Genomic DNA, 22,123 nt, shown 5'->3' on the forward strand with positions numbered 1-22,123 from the left:
CATGGTTTTTTTTATTCCTTGCGAATAGCTCGGCTTTTAACCTAGTTCACTTGCCGACCCGATTACAGAAACGTTGTACTGTCGAGACGTGCTGACAACGTTGTAATATTAAATAATCTTTCAGCTGTTGTTAATTAGGGCTTATTTTGAACACGTTTCTTACTTGCAATGAACCTGACTAATGAGTTAGGTTATATTAGTAGCGGCTTTCTATCAGCCAATCGCTTTAGTGAAATCATTTGATTGGTTAATAACGTATTTACCAATATCGAATGACTGAATGAATTGTGCTAGTTCACTTTAATAATTGTGCTTCATATCCTGGGAACACTCACCATGACAGTGATGCGCAAGTCCTCAGCACTTGTGGCGCGATACCGAATCCTGATTCGCGGTATTTTGCACAAAGTCCCCAAGACAGGCGGTTCGTCCAACGTGCGATCGACCACTGACCGGTAAACAAAAGAACTCGCATTTCTACATCCAAATTATGCCGAGTCCTTGGCCGATGGTACTGACCGTCTCTGAAGGACGCCTCTTATCGCTCTGTGCGTGCAATTGAACGTCTCGCCCAGTCTGATAGAGCTCCCCCTCCCCGCGCGAACCTATTCCAAACACGCGATTCTCCCTGCCAAACTACAACTTCTGGGGTCTGCGATACGTGGTTCCCTAGCACCCCACCACGTGTGAGGGAATAAAACGTCGAGACCGAGGCCACGTATCAAATTGCTGCATAACAAGTGGACTGCGGTGTTTGTGAAATTAATACGTCTGAAAATGTTGGTCATTTTGTCGTTTACGTATGGAAATTGGCGGTGTATCCATGGGGAAGCAATCAATATGCTAAATAGTTGTTCCTAGTAAACGCTTCAAGAATTAGTATTCTTAACTTTACATAATATGCACGTAAGCGAGTAATGAAAGTTGTGGAATTGCGAGAGTGCCACTTTCACAGTTTTCTAGTAACAATGTAATAACCAAACAAACATTGACAGACGAAACACAATACCAGGAGCAGTACAAAGTTTTACTACTATATAGTACGTATTAACTTATAAGTAAACAGTAATTATCGTCTCCACAATGTCTATAAATCTGGCTAGCAGCCAACGCATCGACTGGATATTAAGGCATTCGAAACCTTGTACTTACAAACTCAAAGACTGACTCACGCTCGTCATCGCAATTTGGTAGGCGGGTAGAGCCACAAGTTGTCAGAACTCAGAAGACAACATTGCATATGAATTAGTTCATCATTGTAGATAGTGACATGAATAAAATGAAGTAAAATGGATTTTAAGAATGAAATCCTTCTTTTTTAATTTAAGAAAAAAATCGACTTTTTGTTCAACTAAACACGAGTTGAAATATAAATTTGGAAAATCAACTTTAAGAATTAAAAATATTTATAATTCCTACTTTATTTTTATTTTTTTCTTAAAACTCGTAAGTAAGTATTTAATATTTTTCTGATAATTCTTTCGAAACGTAAACTTGCTTGGTGTTTCGATTTTTTTGATGAGACGTTACTTACTGGTCTAATAATAATAATAAAAAATAAAAACGCTTTACTTCTACAACTACACTACTTTACTTTTTTAAACTAAAAACTGAAGTGTAAGTAATAGAAAGTGTTCTTTCTTGAACACACTTCACAATTTATTCGCGCGCTGATTAACATGGGAAAGAAAATATAATTTCACACTTCTATTAACCCAGTTGTGTATGTTCGCCTATCTGAACTCCACACACGGAGTAATATGAACTCAACACACGCAAAACCTTTGCATATTTATAAGGAAAACATTACTATGTAATACCTAACGGTAAATACACTCAAGTTATTATTCTATCAATCATCGTAGTGGTCGTTAGAATCTGGAGTTTTGCGTGGCAACAAATATTCTGAAGGGTACCAGTAATTAACTGGAATATATTTGTATGAGAACGTGATATATGGCATTAAATTATAGGTTAATATTTTTCCGTCTTTGTCCGCTTTTGTTTAACTTTTACAATGGTGTTGACAGACCTAAAATCTATGGGTCGTAGTCCGGTTTCCAGCCGATGACATCAGTCGTATGTGTTGTTAGTGTATTTTACAGTATAATTTTTATGCTCTGCAAGAATGTATGTATCAGAAATGAAACTGCTGTATTTTAATTTACTTATAAATAAATACTCTATATTAGTTCAAGAGTGTACTCCATTTCCATTTGTATGCGACGTGGACACCAATACCTAACGAAACGGCAACTTGTTTTCTTGTTTTTGTGGTTCTGCCTACCCTAATACGAATTACGGGGTATGAGGCTAGTACCTTTAAAATGATAGTGGTTAAAATTATGTTTATTATTATGGTGATCTCATTATATGTTCAAAACATTTGCTACGCCGTAGCCTTTAGCTACGCACGTAGCTACCTTTGTATATGTATGTATACTCGCCTTTGCGTCTACAGTATTTCTATAGAGATGATCTATATCCGATATAAATGGTAAATTCTTTTATTATTTTTCTTTAGGGTGCCCCAAGTAGAGACAAAAAACATCTTTTTCTTTTTGATAAGTGTTTGTAGCTTGTCATACTCACAGGCGGTTCGGGCGTGTAGACGGGCAGCGAGACCACGACGAAGGGTGACTCTTCGTCGCTGTCGGTCATGGAGTGGTCAGCTAGCTGTATGTCGATTCTGTAGATCTCGAACAATAACTCGCTTATCACTTCGACGCTCACTTACACTTCGCATTCGATCTCACCTGACCTTGATTTGGTATTCTGTAAACATCACAAGCTCACTTGCGAAGTGAAGTGAGCTTCGATATATCTTTCGAGTTACTAGTGATTGGCACTTAACGAGAAGATACCAATCGGTAATTACCGATTTTATGTTTTTAGCTAAAACAATGAAATTTTGCTAAAGAACTATAATTTGGATGACTTTATTCACGATTCTTTACTCGAATTTAAATTACTCAACCCTTAATAAGTTAAATTATAACGTTTTTAATCATAAACTTAATTCTTTTGGATGAATGAACATTGAGTCTATGCTTGCTTTTTTATAACTCAAAGTTAAAAAAAAGTTTTGTTCAAACTTTTGAAAACAAAGTTGAGGAATTTCAAGTGCATTAATATGTTTTTAAGTGGTTTGGTGCATAGATTGTGGTGTTTTGGCTGCGTGTGGACATATTTTGAAACGGGATAATGAAGTAAGTTTATATTCCTTTACTTAAAATTAATCTCTTACTGACTGGGAATATTTTGTTTTGTAACAAAAACAAAAATCTTTTCAGTGTAAGCGAGCGTTCATCTCATCCGTCCTCTGCTCAAATAGAAGCAATGATTGACTTCCTGGAGAGAAACCCAGATCTGGCAAAGGGTTTCTCAAAAACTCTAAATGCCAGAGAGCGGAGTAGACGGCACTGGGAAGTTTTGTCAGAGCGCCTCAATAGTATGGGTGGGACGATAAAAACATACAAGCAGTGGACCAAAGTGAGTATTATGTTGATATTATTATTTCTTGTCCGAAATACTGTTCTTGAAACATTTCACTATGTACTAACGCATTCTAAACACTCAAACACATAATATATATTATCTGTATTTATAGTATTGGTCTGACAAAAAAAGTGCTGTTAAAAAAAAAGTAGCAGCACAGGCTGCAGCTAGACGTAGGACTGGTGGTGGGGTGGAGGATGTAGCTGAACTATCTGCATTGGAAGAACGGATAGTAGCTTTGTATGGGGGTCCAGAGTTTGGCACTGGAGATGCTCACTTGGGAATCCAGCTATTTTCGGTAAGAGATCTATTAAATTAGGTGTGTTCGTCATTGTCATACTAAAATAATATAATAAAATTCATAATGATTTTATTTTCAGCAATCTGACTCAACACAATTGGTTCCCCCAGCCTCCTCTTTAATACAAAGTAGTGGACATTCCGAAGTATGTATTTCAGTTTATTTGATCTAATGTTATTTTGATTACATTGTGTACTCAAATAAATTACTATTACACTTACAGGTATCTAATGTGCCACAGCTAGAAAACTTACAAGAAGTAATACAACCTGATGTTGTTTTGGTAAGTAGATATTGTGTTGCCCCTTCTGTGACTGGCACATGAAGTTAAATTATGTTTCCTGAGAAAAATTGATCAGTCAGTGGACCGAAACATTAAAAGTCTTTTATTATGGTGGCCCAAACCTGTGCTCAGACATCCTGAACACCATAATATTAATAGGATTAGTTTACTATTTTTATTATTTATTTGTGCCTTTATAATGTTTAATGTCGCATTTAATTAATATGTGATTTGTTTAATAAACATAATTATCAAATCAAATAATCTAAAAATAACAAAAACAACAACACAAGCTAATAATAAAATAAAATGTTAAATGTTGTTATGTTTAATAAAATAATTATTATTGAAAAAATATTGAATACTTACAATAAACCGTTATTTTATCTAATATCCGGTATAACTTCAGGCACCTGAGACACCAGAGGAAACACACCGCCGAAGCAAGATTGTTAGAAGGCTATTTGAAAGCTCAGATATTTTTCCTTCTGAGCCAAGCCAGAGTAGTTTACAGGTAAGTAGATACTTTTTAACTTTTGTGTTTGAAGTTTCTACATTTTATATTTTATTAAAAGCTTGTATTTATCTTGCAATTTTTGTTTGTAAGTATGATGTATCTTGTATGTCTGTATGTCTAAACATGTCTTAATAAAAGTAATCATTCGTTAGAAGTTTACATATGTTTTTATAAATGGTTCTTTTCCTATTTATTTAATCTTTCGCTATTTCAGTTATATCACTCTGAACCCCGTCCCAGTACACCAGCACTTACTCTGTCCCACACTCCGACCCCACTTTCAATATCCATTGCTTCGCCATCTCGCCGCGGCGCTACCGCCGCTATCAGTAGCCGTATCACGTCTACAATTGAAAGTGCTGGTTCTTCGTGTAAGTATAAAAATATTACCTAAGTCTGAAAGTATCTTGAGAAGACAACTATAACTGTCTTGCTGCTGTGGTAATAAACTCACATTTACAGAAATTTACTTTCAGCATCTAGACGTGTACAACCCCCTTCGCCACAACAGTCGCATGCCGTAACGACTGAGGCTTCGCCATCTCGCCGCGGCGCTACAGGCTCTGGCACAGGCCCCAGCCGTAGTGTTCCTTCCAGGCGACGTGCTGAGTCATGTGAGTTAAATGAGAAAACTATATAATTATTATGCAAAACTTAGTAAAAAAATAATTTTACCGAATTTTGATCAGGTTTTAATCTTTTTTTCAGCATCTCGTAGTACGCGTGCGCCACCACCTTCTCAACGACGAACGGAATTCTCGTCGATTACTGACAGATTTTTGAGAGTTGAAGAGCAGCAGATAGAAATTCAGCGGTCCAATACACGCGTTATGGCGACCATGATGGAGCGCAGCATTGAGAGAGACGGAATTTTCGCTAACGCTGTGGCGGCAGTGGGAGAAGGATTAAATGCGTTAGCAGAAGCTATTAGATTGAACCGGGGTCAAATAAATGAATAAAAAATTAAATTGTAATTGTATATTTTCAATTTTTAAAGTAGATTATTATATGTTCTATTCTTATTATTCGTTGTTTCTTTTCTGGTTTTGCTTATATGTATTACATTTGTCATAAAATCCAATTTTGAATTTAATAGCAGACCCTAAAGTAATAATAGCCTATTATATACAATTCTATTGTTTAACATTATATAAAGTAGGTAATTCTGAAGGATAACAACACACTCACTAATATACCTCTCAATTACTTGTCATTTCTTAGTAGGCACTACAACTAGATCTACGTAGATAGTTAAAATATTTAGTCTTTTTAAAGTTCTGTAACTTTTCACTTCACACTGAGATAGAGTTAATGTCGACGCGATCGCCACAATCTATTCACAAGATCCTGCCTTCGCGACCGTCCAACATTTAAATCATCATGATTTGGTATGTCTCGGGATTGCCTTCTCTGTGCCTCGGCTACCACCTGAGCTTCCTCTAGGTTTTCATCTTCAGTCAAATTAACTACCTCCATTCCAGCCCGGTTGCACATGTTATGCAGAACACAACATGCAATTACTATTTTTGCAACTTTATCCGGATGATAATCTAGAACTCTGTGTACTAACAAACACCTGAAGCGCCCTTTTAACAAACCAATTGTCCGTTCCACAGAGTTGCGAGCCGTTGCATGAAGCATGTTATAATAAGCTTCAGGAGTATTGTCCGGGGCATTATTTATAGGTGTCATAATGTATGCCCGCTGAGCATATCCAGAATCACCTGAAAATAAATTCAAGTTTACTATTAAATATTTATTAAACCAATTGTTAGTAAATAACTCCTTACTAATAAAATTGAAAAGTTAGTTTGTTGCTGCTTTCCCAAAATTATACAACATACGACGTGAAATGTTGCACTGAGATAGCCGATGAATGGTCTAGAAAAGAACTTAGGTACTTTTTATCCCATTAAATAAAATAAACTGTTTCAGTAGGTACAAATGTCAACTTAAGGGCCAATTTATAATATTTTATATGAGAAATGGCGAAGGAAACACTTACCAAGCAAAACAACTTCTTCACCAGCATTTGTCAAAGCCTCTAAGTGATTTCTTACATCACAGTGATTGAAAATAAAACTGTCATGTGTTGCACCACCATATGTTGGATCAACATGCAAAATGTTAAGATCGGCATCTGTAATCTAAAAAGTAGGTACTTAGTCTAAAATTAGGGAGATGGTCATCAGCAAATAATTATAAATAATAATTAGAGTACCTCTAAGGTGTTTTATGAAGCAAGACTTAAGATTCTAATTCACTTACCAATTGCACATTCCTAGCATGATAATTCTTACGACAAAAGAAGCGCTCTTCATGCTCAGCCGGTCTCTTTAAAGCCACGAGAGTGCCATCAATGCAGCCAATGACAGCAGGAATCTTAAACTTTTCATAAAACCTGTAATTCAATAAAAGAAAGTACATAGCGGGTATTAGGATTTAATCGCATATTTTATCACAAAAAAAATCAAATATAAGTAGGTATGTCCCTATAAGTATTTAACTGAAGAAACAAACCTTTCCTTTAATATCTGTCTTTCTTGGATATTTTGGGGAAACCTTATATACTTTTTCAATATGTTCGGATTATTGAGTGCCTCAACCACTTCGTTTATGCAGCGGGATGCAGATGTTTGGGACAAATAGGTCCGAACATTTTCTTTTATAATTTTTTGGTAGCTGCCACTAGCCAAAAATGCCAAGGTACACAATATCTGTGGATTAGTATGCTAGGTTAACAATCTATTTCAACAACATAACAAGAATTTATTTGATAAATAGTAAGTAATAGATAGATAATTTTCTCACCTTAATACGAGTCGTAAGTCCCTTTCCTCGACGTTTGGTACTTTTTATTATAGGAAGCAACTCAAGTTCGAGTTGGTCGATCAATTGCTTTGAAAGTCTGTATACACTGACATAGTTATCATCTCGGGTCAATAGAGACAAACTACGAATTTCATAGGCTTGTCGGCGCAACTCAAGATTGTCCAAAGTATGAGCTTCCTCTAATAAACACTTTAATAAAAACATTCGAGCCATTTTCAACAGAAGAAACATACACTAACACTAGATTAAATACTATACTAAAGATTTTTAAACACTAATCTGTTAAATTACCTTAATTGAAACTTATTGAGTCTTATTAGACACGATATCACCAGCAAATAACTAATAAACGTATAGATTTCACTCGACGAACATCAACTTTTTATTTGACAGATCAAATCGAGTTCGTAAGTGAAGTGAACAGCGAAGTGAACGGGGAATCACCTTACAGAATGCGGATACATCTGTCATCTCATACTAAAAACGTCAAAATCTCGCATCAACTTTAGTTCGACTCGCTGCCGTACTCGCAACTGTGTCGCTAGTGTGCATTCAATTTAAGTACATGTCTTACAGAATGCCAAAACAAAAACTCACCGCGGATTCAGATGCGGGTTTCAAAAATTTGCTTACAGAATTGCACTGCTGCAGCCAGCGGTAACGGCTTGGGCGCCACACTTTCAGTCCTTTGTGGGACTCCTCGCACAACTGTCGGCTCACAGCCTCACAATATGTCGCGAGAATATTCAATACGGATTGTAGAAATACCTGCTATGTATTCACACCGTCTAAAGTAATCCGAACTGTTTATTGGCGATTGTCTTTTGTTTTTATTTTATAAATCGATTTATTTCTGCATTTTTAACCGACTACGATAAAGAAGGTTTTCAATTCGACGCGTGTCTTCACGCAAACGTCGTCTCGGTTGCAATTTTTTTACGTAGATTTTTTATTTTATTCAGTTTGTGAAGGCTTCCAATTTCAGAATGCGAATGGAACGTCCACGAGTGTATTTTGTATTGAAGAAACAAGCTCTTGAGTAACGTTAGGTTAGGTCGTGGTTGCGCTTGCGTGCTTGGTTCTACGTGACAGAGGTCTAGTTAAATCACTTCAGAATATCTATAACCAGTTAAAGATCTGTTTACGTATTATACTAGAAATTCTCTAATTACTTTTTATTTTTTGTTATATGTAAGTAGTAATTTCTCGCATTTTATTTTTGACGACACAATGTATTATGAGAACTGATCAACTGAGAGCTGCGTAATAACAAATGTTCCGTACAGTTTTAGATAAGTAATATATATTTTTGATGAATTTAGCTTTTATTTTGAGAAATAGTAATTAAAGCAACCTTGTTCGATAGAGTTGTCAACAAAAAATTTGAGAGCTTTTCATGACTTTAAAATTTAAATATCTCGAAACTACCTTGACTTCATACCAAAATGGAATGTAAAACAATTTTATGTAAACAGCGATACAATCTGGGGTTGTTATGACGAGACTTTACGAGCATTGCCTAGTTTTAAATGTCACTTGCGTTCACCACCTCCACTCAAGTTCAAGTACCTAACTAACGGTGGACAATGGGATCTTCGTGTTGGCATGCAGTAAAGTTTTGCATAATCTGAGACGGCTGCTTAACATACTGTACAGTGCACCGTCCTGACGTCACACCGGCCGTCCGCCGATCAGACACTGATTTACATAAACTTACAGTAAACGTAAGATACGCTGTTTGATTGTTTGCTATTATGCTGTTTGAAATTTCGCCTTTGGACGGACTTTCAGCGAGGTAGATTCATTGTGCCGCTGTGACGTCATGCTTGCTGATACAGTGGGTGGTTTTAACATCTAGAATGTGAGGTGATTTCCTACTGCATTTTTGTCGTGACGTAGGTACATGTCGCGATATGGCTGGAGTTTGTGCTGAGAGCTGTTACTCTCATCTGGTAACAAAGGTGCGTTGAGGTGCGATCGTGGCTTAGAGCGTTATTTAAGGGATAGCCATATGTGGCAGATGAAGAAAATTGGCGACAAGGTATGGGTTGTGAGGTGGATTACCAACTTCATCAACCCTGGTGTCAGGGAGGGTGACGAGGTTGGTATTGGGGAACTTTTGCTTTCAAATCTGATGATTTGCAAGTATACTCAATACGTAAGTTACAGAGTTGGTAAGTTGAAAGTTAGATACAATAAAGATAAGATAGGACACTTTATGAAACTGATGGATTTGTTATATTTCCTTTTTTACAATCTACTTTATATATATATAGATACTATATACCTAACGTGACAGTACATGTATTATAATGTCAAGTTTACGAATCGTAAGATTTTAATTCCAAATACACGTTTATGTCAATTTAGTATTAACAATTTACAACAAATCAAATTGCAATAGCTATGTTATACAGATTGTTTACGAAGAGGTCCGTCTAATCAACAATACGTTACATATTATATAAAACAGTTTTCTTTGTTCCAGCCAAGTCGCAACATAGAAGTATGTGCTATTATATAAAGTACTGTAATATTAACAGCAATTGTAATATTATGAAAAGGGTTGCTGGTTTTTTTTTCTAATTAACCGTTAAAGTGGGCCATGGTTGTTTCTAAGCTTGTCCCGCAGATTGAATCTTTGACACGCGACGTGTGTGACTGACTGTGTCACGGCAGACTAAGTTCCTGTTTCTTTGGAAGTTTGTTTCGAAGTTTGTCATAGGAAGCAGCTTGTTTTGCGTGAAAAGTGCAATATTTTTTTGCAGATTTTGAACAGTTACTTTCCTTGATCTTAATGGGCGTTAGATACCTACTGCCCCGGAAGGCATCACAAATTCGCCGGATCGTAGTCTGATCTATCTATTGACGGTACGTACACGTACCACAACAACTGTAAACAAACAGGCAATTGCGACTTTAGCCACTATTAAAATGACATAAGACGTTGTTCACTTTTAACACTCTCGAACTACAAAACCCAGAATGCAGTTTTATTATTGATTTATGAAGTCAGTACTTGTTCCGTTTAAACCTGAAGTGATTTACAGACCCCTTCCTGTTTCCGGAGATAAACGCTACCGTTGAATTAAGCCGTCACTCTCCACTTCACTAGTCGACTTTGTTTACATTTGCAATCCGCGGTTGTCTAGCGCAATACGTCGTAGTAGGCCGCCTCTAGGGGTACTACTGGTACTAGACCCTTGCAACAGCTGACTAATTTGCACCAGCAAAACAAAAACCTTCCGATTGCATAGCCAGAGAGCCCAACTCACATCACCGATAAGCCAGTAAAGCTCCTATGGCAATCGCGTAAGGTTCCGATTCAAAAGGCAGGAGCTATCCGTATCGCTCGGTTGGATGTGGTAGACTATTCGAATTTTAATACGGCGGCGGAGGAAAGCAGCGGCGGGGCGGGGGTGTCAAGGTCACTCTCCGTCAGATTCCACGCAACCACGTAACTAAATCCACTAAACGCTTTATAGCTGGCCGATACAAATCGGGGGCCAGACGGCGAGTTACAATTAAGAGCCCTTTATGGCTCTCACGAGAAGCAATTATTACGGCTCATGCCAACTTATGCTGATCGCGATTAACACGCAACCTGATAAGGGCTAATTCGAGAGCACGCATTGAGCTTGTAGACGAAAAAAGAATGCCGCCTTAAAAGGTTTGGAGACCTTGATCCAGTTGGCATAGCTGGTTATGTAATGCTCAGGAAATGCTTGTAGAAAGCTATTACCATCATAAATACCGCGGTAAAGCTTAATGAAAATGAGCGGTTGCGTCGTGGCTCGTGGGTTGTACCACAGACGTTACAAGGTAAATCGGTTAGCGATAAATTCTATTATTTTGCAGACGAAAAATGAACAGGAATAAGTGATAATCTAAGTAATACTTAATTTATTTTAATTATTTTCATGTCAGTGCATGAGAATTGAGAAAAGGTTGCTTAGATGAATCGGACGTGTAGAGACAATGAATGAAAGTAGACTTATGCATGTCGGTAGAGGATGGCCCAGACGAAAATACCGCGTTCAAATCCAGGATTCAAAGAAAAACCAGATTAAGAATTCTCAAACCGGCGAGCATGTATGAAGAAATTGATGAAAGTGCAAGAGGCGAAAGTGGTGTCAGGATCGTACTAAAGTAGTAAGTGGAGTTCCATGATCGCTTAGAGCTTACCTCGAAGGGAAATCTTATTTATATATACGAATGCACTGGAGTGATTTGATTTGGCACGCAAAAGGTTAAGTATATAATTTGATTCAAGATATTTATTTCAATAGATAAATAAACAAAGTTTTTAAAGGTCATGTTTCAAAATATGCCTACTCCCCGTTCTAAAGACATCTAGCCGACCGCAAAACGACCAACACAAACCCTCCACAATTCACAAACAAAACTCACGAATCTTCCCCCAAGTCCAAAAACATAAGACTTTAAAAGTAAAACGTTCGTTGCAATCGACAATTTGCCGTGTGACCTATTTTCCTAATTCGACAGCCTAGAACAATGGATACACTGTAGCCTGTAAGCTGTTGTGAATCACGAACGACGTAGTACGGAACAAAAGTGCAATTTATGCATTTCCTAAAACACTACAGTGTACTGTTGAGCGGATAAAATGCTTTTACACCGGCTTTTTAACACATTCCATTCAAAAATTAAAAGCAATATGCTTATTAACCTACCTATTATATTTACGAGTGTTGCTGGTAATATTACAAGAGTTTTAAATCCTATTAGATTGAGATACTTATCTAAGGATATTACGTAAGTATAATTAAAACAAATTCCGCCATTCCGTTGTACAAAAGAGTTTTTAAATTGTGTTTACGATCACATAAAAGTCATTAATATAGATTAATTATAGAATTTATTTGACTAAGTGGATGTAATGTTCCTTTTGTGTTAGAAAATCGGTAGTTTAATTATGACTTAGATTATTAAATTAATAATTTCATTTTTTAGATTAATACCATTCAAAACTCGTCTAATATTTAGTAAATATATTTAAGGTGGGTGAATATTAAATAATCAGTAGTTAAGTTAAGAATATAATGACATAGGCCCCGATTCCTGCAGACACCTCCTAATTTTACTTTAAGTTATACCTGTCATTTTCTTATCCGCCGAAAAGGAAAGGGACGGATAATTTTCAGGTCTTAATTTAAGGAAGAATGAGTAAATGAATGAATGACGCGGGCGAATCAAAAAAGGTATCTCGCTGGTATGCAAACCGTTTGACGTGTGCTGTCAACTTAATTCTGTCGGGTTATTAGTCAATGCAAAATTTTTATAGGGTTGTTTTTGATTTGTGCTTAAAATTGACGTGTTCCATAAATTTTATGCTTGTCGATTACCCGTCCCTTTCCTTTTCGACGGATAAGAAAATGACAGATATAACTTAAAATAAAATTAGATGGTGTTTACAGGAATTAGTACCATAAGCTCACGATTTTATCCCAATTGGTGTAGTCAAAGGTACATCCATAGCAGGATGAACACAGTACGCACAGTTCACATAGCTTCCTTTTAGACCAACGTGATAGTAGCCCTGTCGCCATTTTGTAGTTAAGAATATAATACAGAATGACGAAGGATATAATATAAAAAAAAGTGCATGTCAGTAAGTTAATTTTCTGACCTTGATAATTTTTCAAAGATTTCAGTATTAGGTATTTTATTATGTACGTTAATAACAACTACCTATTTTTTGGTGAATTTCTTTAAATAAGCAGGAAATGTTTTTAGTCCTTATTTGGTCCGATGTAAATTGACAAAAAAAATCTTAAGAAAGTGAAAGTTAGGTGAGTAATTTGCAGCATGACTGTACCGCCACACCCAGGTCGTTAAGACGCCGCATTTTTGTATTAGCAATATTAAAACACTTCCGAGACTGTACAATCATAGGGTACAACCTGATTACAGTTATCAAAATTTAAATTAATGGCCAGTAATGGATAACTTTAGGTCATGTTCATAGCGAGGGAAAGTTTTACACTACGTTTAAGAATGTTTTCTTACTGCATTTGTTCTGGCATGTAACCTGTTCTCTGAAACCTGCACGAAGATTAAATTTAATAAATATGAAAAGGTTTATTATCTTTATCATGTAGAAAACTGTTAACCACTTCACTTTTCTGTAAGTTTAGTCCACTTAGGCCGATCACTCTGTCTACATTTCATCACCTCCCTAGAGTAATCCTGTTTTCACAGAGTCCGCTTACCTAACTTGAAGATTGGACAGGTCCGGTCTTTTACAAAAGCGACTGTCTATCTGACCTTTTAACCCAAAGGCAATATCAACCCAGTACTGGAATGTGTGTTTCCTCACGATGATTTCTTTCATCGCTGAACGCAGGATATTGTTTTATGATGCTAATGAATTCAAAAACAAATTCTAAAATCATTGGTTGAGGCCCGTACTGGATTCGAACCTGCAATCTCACAGTGATATTCAAGATTTCTTACAGCTGGGCTACCACGGATCATGTCCACATATGAATAAAATAAAATCCTAAAATTTTATACACAATCACACTTTAACTTACTTCACAAACGTACACTTGCTACGCTGCTACGCAAGTGCTACGTAACCGTAGCAATTTAGTCCACACGTCTTACCGAAGTAATGAAAAGGTCAAATGCGATATATTTGGTTTCTAAGAAACCGTTTCACACAAACGAGCAAAATAATCAAATTATTTCGTAGCAATTATTGATATTCATCTACAAACAGAACGAAAACTAGGAACCTTAAAAATCGCGTGATTTCGCCCAGCAACATGTATGTATAGTAGAGCTTTACATAATGATTCAACTGCCCTCCAACCGACTATTACTTATTTCACTTATTTACTTATTCATTTATTCAGTCCTTACCGATAACACTGATGACAGTTCTGGTTTTTAGGGTTCCGTGAAGGAGAAAATAGAAACCGTTATGACTTCGCTGTCTGATAGTGTATCACAGTTGTTTTTTTCAGCACCAATTATTGCCTTTTACACTTCAGTTTTGTCAGATTTTAAACTTATTCCGTGCCTTTACTATTATATATTTTAAGTAGAATAAATCAAATTCCTTTAGTCTTACAGAAAATACATAAGAGTCATGATTCAATAAAAGGAGGTTGACTTTCTTTTTACGATTTAACTCTATTAAATGTGTGTTATCTTTAATTTACAAAGTTAGTATATTATATTAGCTACGATTTCCTAAAAAAACGAACGAATGCAATTATGTCTAACACATGAACTCTTTTTTTGTGTACGGAACCATCGTTGTTTTAATACAACTAAAACTTGGCAAGTTTTTCTTTACGCCAATGTAATTTCTACAAAGAAATTAGCGAAAAAATATTAAAGTAGGTTGGCAAGATGGATGGGTTTTCGAATAGATTATTAGTATTCTAGATTAAAGTCTAGCTATCTCGGTAATTTATGAGTTCCGCAATAAGTTATCAAGGTTTGTCCATTTTAAAGCAAAGCAGGGTAGTTTAGATTAAGGCCGAAAGGTTTATGTATTTAGCTAGACAGAGAAATATATTAGTTCTGTGTTTACACGGTGATCGGATGACATTGTGAGGTATGCTGGAAAGCAATGGATGAGACTTTCACAGGACCGTAAAGGATGGCGTGAAAGAGAGGAGGCCTTTACCCAGCAGTGGGTGGATACAGGCTGAGTAGATAGATAGTTTACACGATTTCTATATGCTCAATTTATTAGGTACTAAACTTTTTGAAAGGTCAGGCGTCATAAACATTTGTGTTATTCTCAATAACAAGCTTGTGATTGTTTCACTAATAACGTCCTCTGAGGTCCAGAGGTTGAGCGTTGGGCTCACAATATGGAGGTCCCGGTGGGGACATATCAGAAAAATCGCTTTGTTCAAATGTCCTAGTCATTACTTGATGGAAGATAGCAATATTGCTTTTTAGATGAATTGCTTCAATATGGCCTTTTTGACCCCTATCATCATCCTACCCTCATCCTACTCCATGTGGGGTCGGCACAACATGTATTCCTCTTCAATTTAGGTATTTCTGTAAGTCGTCATCTTAGTACTCACACCTTTCACACAAGCCATCCACACTTGGACCGCCCCTATCCATCCATATTTATCATCATCATCATCAGCCCATTAACGTCCCCACTGCTGGGGCACGCGCCTTCCCTATGGATGGATAGGGAGATCGAGCCTTAAACCATCACGCGGGCCCAGTGCGGATTGATTGATGGTTATTAACGACTGCTAACGCAGCCGGGACCAACGGCTTAACGTGCCTTCCGAAGCACGGAGGAGCTCGAGATGAAAACTTTTTTTTGTGGTCACCCATACTATGACCGGCCTTTGCGGAAGTTGCTTAACTTCAACAATCGCAGACCGAGCGCGTTTACCGCTGCGCCACCGAGCTCCTATTCATATTTATACCTACTCGATACTCATGACTTTCTCGTTTTTGTATTTTTTCGCGCTTGTACTGGTGTCCTCAGTGGCGGCCCTAGCAAAATATTTAGGTGGTACGAGACCTCAAGGTGGCGCCCCTCAGATCCTCTAAATACAAAATTTTTCGATTAGTTTACGGCGACCCGGTATGAGTTTTATATGGCGCAATCTAACGCGATTAAGTTAGTTTGCGGCCAGGGTGAGCCAGTCTTGGTTGATTTTGGTGCCCCCCTATTTCGGCGCCCTAGGGCCGCCCCTGGTGTCCTATTACGCAATATTACGGCCGCAAGCCGCCGACAACGACACCTATCGGGGGCAATGCACTACCTTGCACTTACTAACATGGCAACCACAGCACAATGCTAAGCTAGATTAGCGATTTAATGAACTGTTGTGTTATGCCTTTTCTTTAAAGTGTAGGTTGAGGTTACTTGTATGTAAATGTAAAATAGATTTCACTACATGCCTCCATTTAATGTAATACATAGGGCATATGTTTAAAATTGCCGCATATTATTTATTTTAGATTGTAAGCTAGTACATGTGGCATAGATATATGTACATTATATACAGCCCACCCACCCACTATTCAACCGGAGGGGATATGGTGCATACTCCATCACGCTGCTCCACTGCGGCTAGTGACATGGTCATCTTTATTATCACTTTCGGGCAATCAATGCCCTACCCAAAGGACAGTCACTTTTTTAAAGTGGTTTCGACGATGTCCCCGTCGGTAATCGAACCCGAACTTCCAGATCGTGAGCCCAGTACTCTAACTGCTAGACAGGCTGACATAGCAATCAATTATGTTTAAATAGAGCTAATACTAATTTAGTTTTCTTGAGTTTGACACCTTTAATTCAATTGTTTATTTAAAATCAATTTATGATAAGATGATTCTGTTCTTCGGAAGACACGTTAGGCTCAAACACCTCCACCAACCCGCACTGAAGCAGCGTGGTGGAATATGCTCCTTAGCCCCTTCGGTTGATTAAGGGGAGACCTGTGGCCAGTAGTGGGATGTACATAGGCTAGTAATTATTTATTTATTTAATAATTGATTTATAGATGGAGTAACACAGAAGAAGAAGTTTTTATCTATCGTAGTATCCTGCATCCCAATTTAGTATTTTCGCGATGTTAACACATCGCAAGAAGATACATTGAAGCATAGTGTATCGATGATTTATTATAACGTTCGCCCTGAAGTTCAGAACAGTTTTGATTATCGCCTTTAGGTGTTACACTCAATTATTTCTAATAGTTTTTTCCAGTAGACCTGTGAGATCTATGCAAAGTGTGTACCATAATGTGTTATTCTTACATGCCGCCTCTTTGAGTTACCTAAGTTCCTATCTACAGTACTTATTACATATTCTATGGCGTAGGCGAAGCCCCGACGTGATAAGAACGCGCCGCACACGACAAAAAGAAGTGGGAAGTGGCAGAAGACGTAGGTACCCTACGTCATACCATGCTTCTAATTCCTATTGGGATAGGCAGAGTCAGAAATTGCATTGCGAACTAATTTTACCTTAATATATCCTATATGACAGCGAATCACCGACGATTTTTACTTTTTCTATTTATAACAGCCTCCGTGGTCTAGTGGTTAGTGCGTTAGGCTCACGATCTGGAGGTCCGGGTTCGATTTCCGATGGGGACATTGTCGAATTCACTTTGTGAGACTGTCCTTTGTTTGGTAAGGACTTTTCAGGCTTGAATCACCTGATTGTCCGAAAAAGTAAGATGATTCCGTGCTCAACGGTACGTTAAGCCGTTGGTCCCGGCTATTAGCCGTAAAACACCTCCACCAAAGACATGGTTAAATTACAAAAACTAAGAAATAGGTACTTGCTAAATTAAATCTAATAAATATTTTTTTAACTCATTTTTAACATTTTTGGCACATTTTTAATGTTTTCAGGCAAACTGTGGATGAGATAAGGTATGCGCTTACTCATCAACAGCTTTTGTTGGTCTAACGGAAAGTTCGGTGAGGTGTGGGTACTTGGTTTCATCTTGCGAAGGATGTACCTCTGAGTACCCTAATAGGGATATAGTAACTTATCCTATTTTCTATTCGTATTAAATAAAAAAAACACGATGAATAGGTATTCGTTTTAAACGAGTGAAATATTTTATGTCTGTAGGTAATCAGACGTTAAATCACAACCAATTAACCTAAGTCAGAAAGCCGGTCGTTAAGCGAACTAGGTTTGTTTGGTTCGTTTCAGGGTTAAAGTATATCTTAAGTAGGTTTAGAAATGTTTACGTGCTATACATTATTCGATTTTAATGCTCAGTGGAAATTAAAATGCATATATTAAAAATCACGAAAATGTTTATACATATCACCTATTTTAATTTTATAATGAAGATTTTACAAAATTTTTGCGGTGAAGGAAAACATCATGAGGAAACCCACATTCCCGAGAGATGCATTTTCGGAGGTATGTAACCTAACCTCTATTGGGCGTGTTTTGGTTGGAAGGTTAGACAGGCAGTCGCTTCTGTAAACACCAGACCTGTCAAATCTTCAGGTTAGGTAAGCGGATTCTATGAAAAAAGGGATAATGCTATGCAGATGATGATGATTTCACAAAATTTTAAATGTGTATAATGCGTCAAAAATGTTTATCTAAATGTTCCGGTCGTGCTGCATCTAAACGGCATCCGGTGTAAACCCTTGTCAGTTATTAATGGTAGATATATTTGTCTGGCATCCGATAATACATTACATTAAAAAGATCTACAACTAACACACACAAAACCTTTGTAATAAAATTTAAATATCGCTATCTTCTCGTTAATCTTTCACTCTCACAGGGCTACTGGAAGAAATTTCTGTTACAAATAAGTTGTGCCTTTTGTCTTTCTTCATGTTGTCATATTGTTCTGTGTTATCTTGTGTACAATAAATCTAATCTAGCCTACAAGATCCCACTGCTGGACAAAGGCTTCCCCTTCCACTTATGTGGAACGTATTCCGACCAGTCCCTCCGGCTAGCGTCCAAGTCGTCGCGCCATTTCTTTCGAGTGTCGTGTCTACCACGACGCTGATGACGGGCACAATAAATGATTAAATAAATATCACTATGTTTTAACTAGATTCCTCTACCTATGTATTAAATTACAGCCTTAAATTTGAAAAGCGCCCCGCACCCACAACCCCACTCACCCCTTGTTAAGCCTCGATGACGACTGATCAGACCACGCGAACTCTACGAATATAACAAACTATTTTGACGATGTTTACAGAATTAAATTCCCTTTCACAATTTCCTTTCAGCAAATTACTATGTTTAGGTTTCACGTTATTTTCTCGCAATTAGCTACCGACTGTTCGGCTTATCGATATTTTTTTTCTGTATGTGTAATCAAAATGCAAATGTCTGAGACGGTGCGTGCTTATCCTGCGACCTACATCTGGGCAAGGCCGTGGCCTCCGCGACTACGCCAGCCAACACGTGGACCACAATTTAGGACCTCTTATAACCCAAAACCTAATTGCAAATAAATAAATAAAAAACTCATTACTACGGCATGTAGATGATATTTTAATTACCAAAGTAATACCTACTGGCCTGTTTTGCACGAAGGAAGGACCGGTTTATATATACGTTTATGAGTATACCTACAGACTATTTGACTGCATTGCACCGAGCTAGAAACGAATGTAAGCAACGGGCAAAAAGTATGGCTTATTTGTACAATTGAGTTTTGTTTGCAGGTGATTAAAAAGTGAAATAGAGTTACCTTGAAAGTCTTGTAGGAAGACACCACGTAGGAGGCTCCGTCTTCGAGCTCCTCCAGCCTGTACTTTCTGTCGCCGTCCATGCCGAAGATAAACCTGGCACCTCTCGGCAGCTCCAGCCGCTCGGAGAGTCTGTCCAGTAGAGCATCCAGAGACACGAGGTCTCTGCCCGGCTTGAAGCGGAACTCCACGCCGGGATGGAAAGGATCGCCATTGCGGTAGAAGGTGACGCGGCGAGCCTTCCAGAAATTAAGATTGGCGTATCGGCTCGCCGGTTCTGCTCTGCTGGGTCTGGTGGTGGGTTCGGAGCCTTCGGAGGCGTCGTCGGGGCGCTGCGGCGGGGAGGCGGGGCGCGAGGGACGCCAGTCTCCGGGCTCTCGCTCCTCGTCTGATGCGGGATGTTCAGGCTCTGGGGCCGGGGCCGGCTCAGGCGCCGGCGCGGGCTCCGCCGCGGCCTGCGAACGCACACGTGAGTGAATACGACGGCCCGTCCGACGCGACATCCCTCGCGACGGATCGCCCACCGACTGGCCGCGGCCGCCCTGCCCTACCCACTTCCAATCAACTGATAGATAGGACACCTACTCCCCACTTCATTCATGAAACTGACGATTCATGCCGGCCACGTGGTTGATTGATTGCTTTATGTTTATGGCTTTCAACTAAAAAAATTAACTAACTTCACCTCTACATACATACAAATTTTAGCTCAATAAGTAGGTACCTACAAAAGGACATTAGCAATGAAATCATCATTACTATGTTTAATCCTTAACAAAAAAAACACGTTTACACTAACAGGGTGTGTTTACTTAGGTAGTTTCAACCTAGAGTTAAATATACGCGAAGGACAACCTAAATCTCTTTACGTTTCCGAAATCCTTGGACTGTTAAAGTCATCAAATTAAGTAACTATACAAATAGGAGTACGTATAATACCGACAATTCTCAAGCCATAGCGTGAAATTTCTTTTTATAAGTACTACTTGAATATATAACGCCAATATTACTTCCTAGTAAAATAAAATAAAGGTTTTAATCACCAAAAGACACGGATAGGCATAGCATTCATCGAATAACTTAGAAAATTGCTTACTAAGTCATCAAGTTGCCGATAAGCATAACGAACCACGTTGGCACATGAGTAACTCGTAGTAGTCACGAATAAATAAGTATATATATTCGCTTATTATTATGCTTTTAGGCGATTTGCACACGGCGCCGCGCACCGCCGCGGTGGGCGGTGAGGCGGTTCTCATGTCGCATTGGCCTGTTTGAAATCCGTTGGTGCCTCGCACACGTACACCGCCCGACCGCGCGGTGAAGCGGTGCTCTCGCCGCCACCGCCCCTCCGCGCTGCCATCCGCGCGGAGGGGCGACGCCTCGCACACGAGGAACCGCATAACCGCGCGAATCGTCGTGAGTGCAGGACGTGTTAATGCAACTTAAAAATGGATTTCGATGTCGAGAAGTTTATTTCGGAAATTGAAAGTCGCTCTGCTATTTGGAACATGAAAAAACTTTTATAGAATAATATGAATGTCCCATTTCGAGTTCTGCTTCGCAAAAATGGATGAACCCAATATCTTCTTTTTTTTTTCTCTCTGCGCCTTAAATTACTCCACAAGAGCCAGATTGCTGTCACCACTTCTGCGTCCATTATTGCCAGTGTCTGTGATCAAACTGTCCAAAACCGCGTTAAATCCATCCGCGCGGATAGGCGCGTAAACCGCCTCAGCGCGCGGAGCACCGCTACGAAATCCGCTTCACCGTCGCCGTCCTCCGCGGCGGTGCGCGGTGCCGTGTGTGAATCGCCATAATGTGATTCATTGTGGCAATTTACGAATATTACCGTCAAGATGTGATTCACGGCAAGAAAGTTTTGATGAATGCAGTGCTTAATTCTACTGCATGAGTCACAAAGTTTGTGTAACTAATTTAGTGAAAAATACACAATTTAAGCTGTCAAATATTTCACTAATACTGAAGCAACCACTAGTAATAGCTAATTTCACTAGTATTTTATTATTACTTACAGAATAATTGGACACTATCTTTTCTGCTGATTTAATTTAAGTATGATGCATATGTAAATATTTACACCAAGAAATAATTTAATGAATTCCTATAATATTTATGTAATACCAATAGTAAAAAGATATATATTTATAATACATAAATGTTTAATACTTTATGATATTATTGTCTAGGTTTATACCTAATACCTTTATGATTTATTAAGTACCTAATATGATTTATTTCAGCAATTTATTTACAAAGTTAGGTAAGTAGGCTACTTAATGAAATCGTGAGGATAGTAACATTGTAATTGAAATACGGGTGACATCAAGGCCAATTACTTATTCAAATTATTAACAGAAGGAACTCAATTACCGTTGTTTATTCAAATAAAAATGAGCAAACATAACGTACAAAAGTATATCTCTTAATCGCGTCGGGAGACTAATATGCCCACATC

General features: G+C 38.1%; 3 protein-coding genes across 5 annotated transcripts in view; 1 reads left to right on the plus strand and 2 right to left on the minus strand.

Moving 5' to 3' along the window:
- The window catches only part of LOC126367301 (echinoderm microtubule-associated protein-like CG42247), a 34,135-nt gene that overhangs the window by 11,663 nt on the left and 349 nt on the right, over positions 1–22,123 (minus strand). The window contains exon 2 of one of the 2 annotated variants that reach the window (XM_050010756.1): positions 19,647–20,099. In XM_050010756.1, the coding sequence (XP_049866713.1) occupies positions 19,647–20,099 (453 nt within the window). Of the gene's footprint in view, positions 1–19,646; positions 20,148–22,123 lie in introns of those variants that run through there. The other variant, XM_050010755.1, reaches the window with a different exon arrangement.
- On the plus strand, positions 2,978–5,535 carry LOC126367356 (uncharacterized). Of its 2 annotated transcripts, XM_050010850.1 has the most exons (9): positions 2,981–3,209; positions 3,294–3,492; positions 3,611–3,796; positions 3,879–3,944; positions 4,023–4,082; positions 4,492–4,596; positions 4,814–4,970; positions 5,076–5,213; positions 5,289–5,535. In XM_050010850.1, the coding sequence occupies exons 1-9, from the start codon at positions 3,205–3,207 to the stop codon at positions 5,315–5,317; spliced, it is 945 nt and encodes a 314-aa protein (XP_049866807.1). In that variant the 5' UTR covers positions 2,981–3,204; the 3' UTR covers positions 5,318–5,535. The 2 variants fall into 2 exon arrangements, with proteins under 2 accessions (XP_049866808.1, XP_049866807.1); XM_050010851.1 differs by lacking the exon at positions 3,611–3,796 and having other exon boundaries at positions 2,978–3,209.
- On the minus strand, positions 5,563–7,842 carry LOC126367347 (putative nuclease HARBI1). The gene is made up of 5 exons (XM_050010838.1): positions 7,411–7,842; positions 7,120–7,316; positions 6,868–7,000; positions 6,605–6,746; positions 5,563–6,323 (listed from the first exon to the last, which is right to left on the minus strand). Exons 1-5 carry the CDS (start codon positions 7,660–7,662, stop codon positions 5,908–5,910), a joined length of 1,140 nt encoding a protein of 379 aa, XP_049866795.1. The 5' UTR covers positions 7,663–7,842; the 3' UTR covers positions 5,563–5,907.

The sequence above is a fragment of the Pectinophora gossypiella genome, chromosome 6, assembly GCF_024362695.1.
Source record: "Pectinophora gossypiella chromosome 6, ilPecGoss1.1, whole genome shotgun sequence".
Lineage (NCBI taxonomy): Eukaryota > Metazoa > Arthropoda > Insecta > Lepidoptera > Gelechiidae > Pectinophora > Pectinophora gossypiella.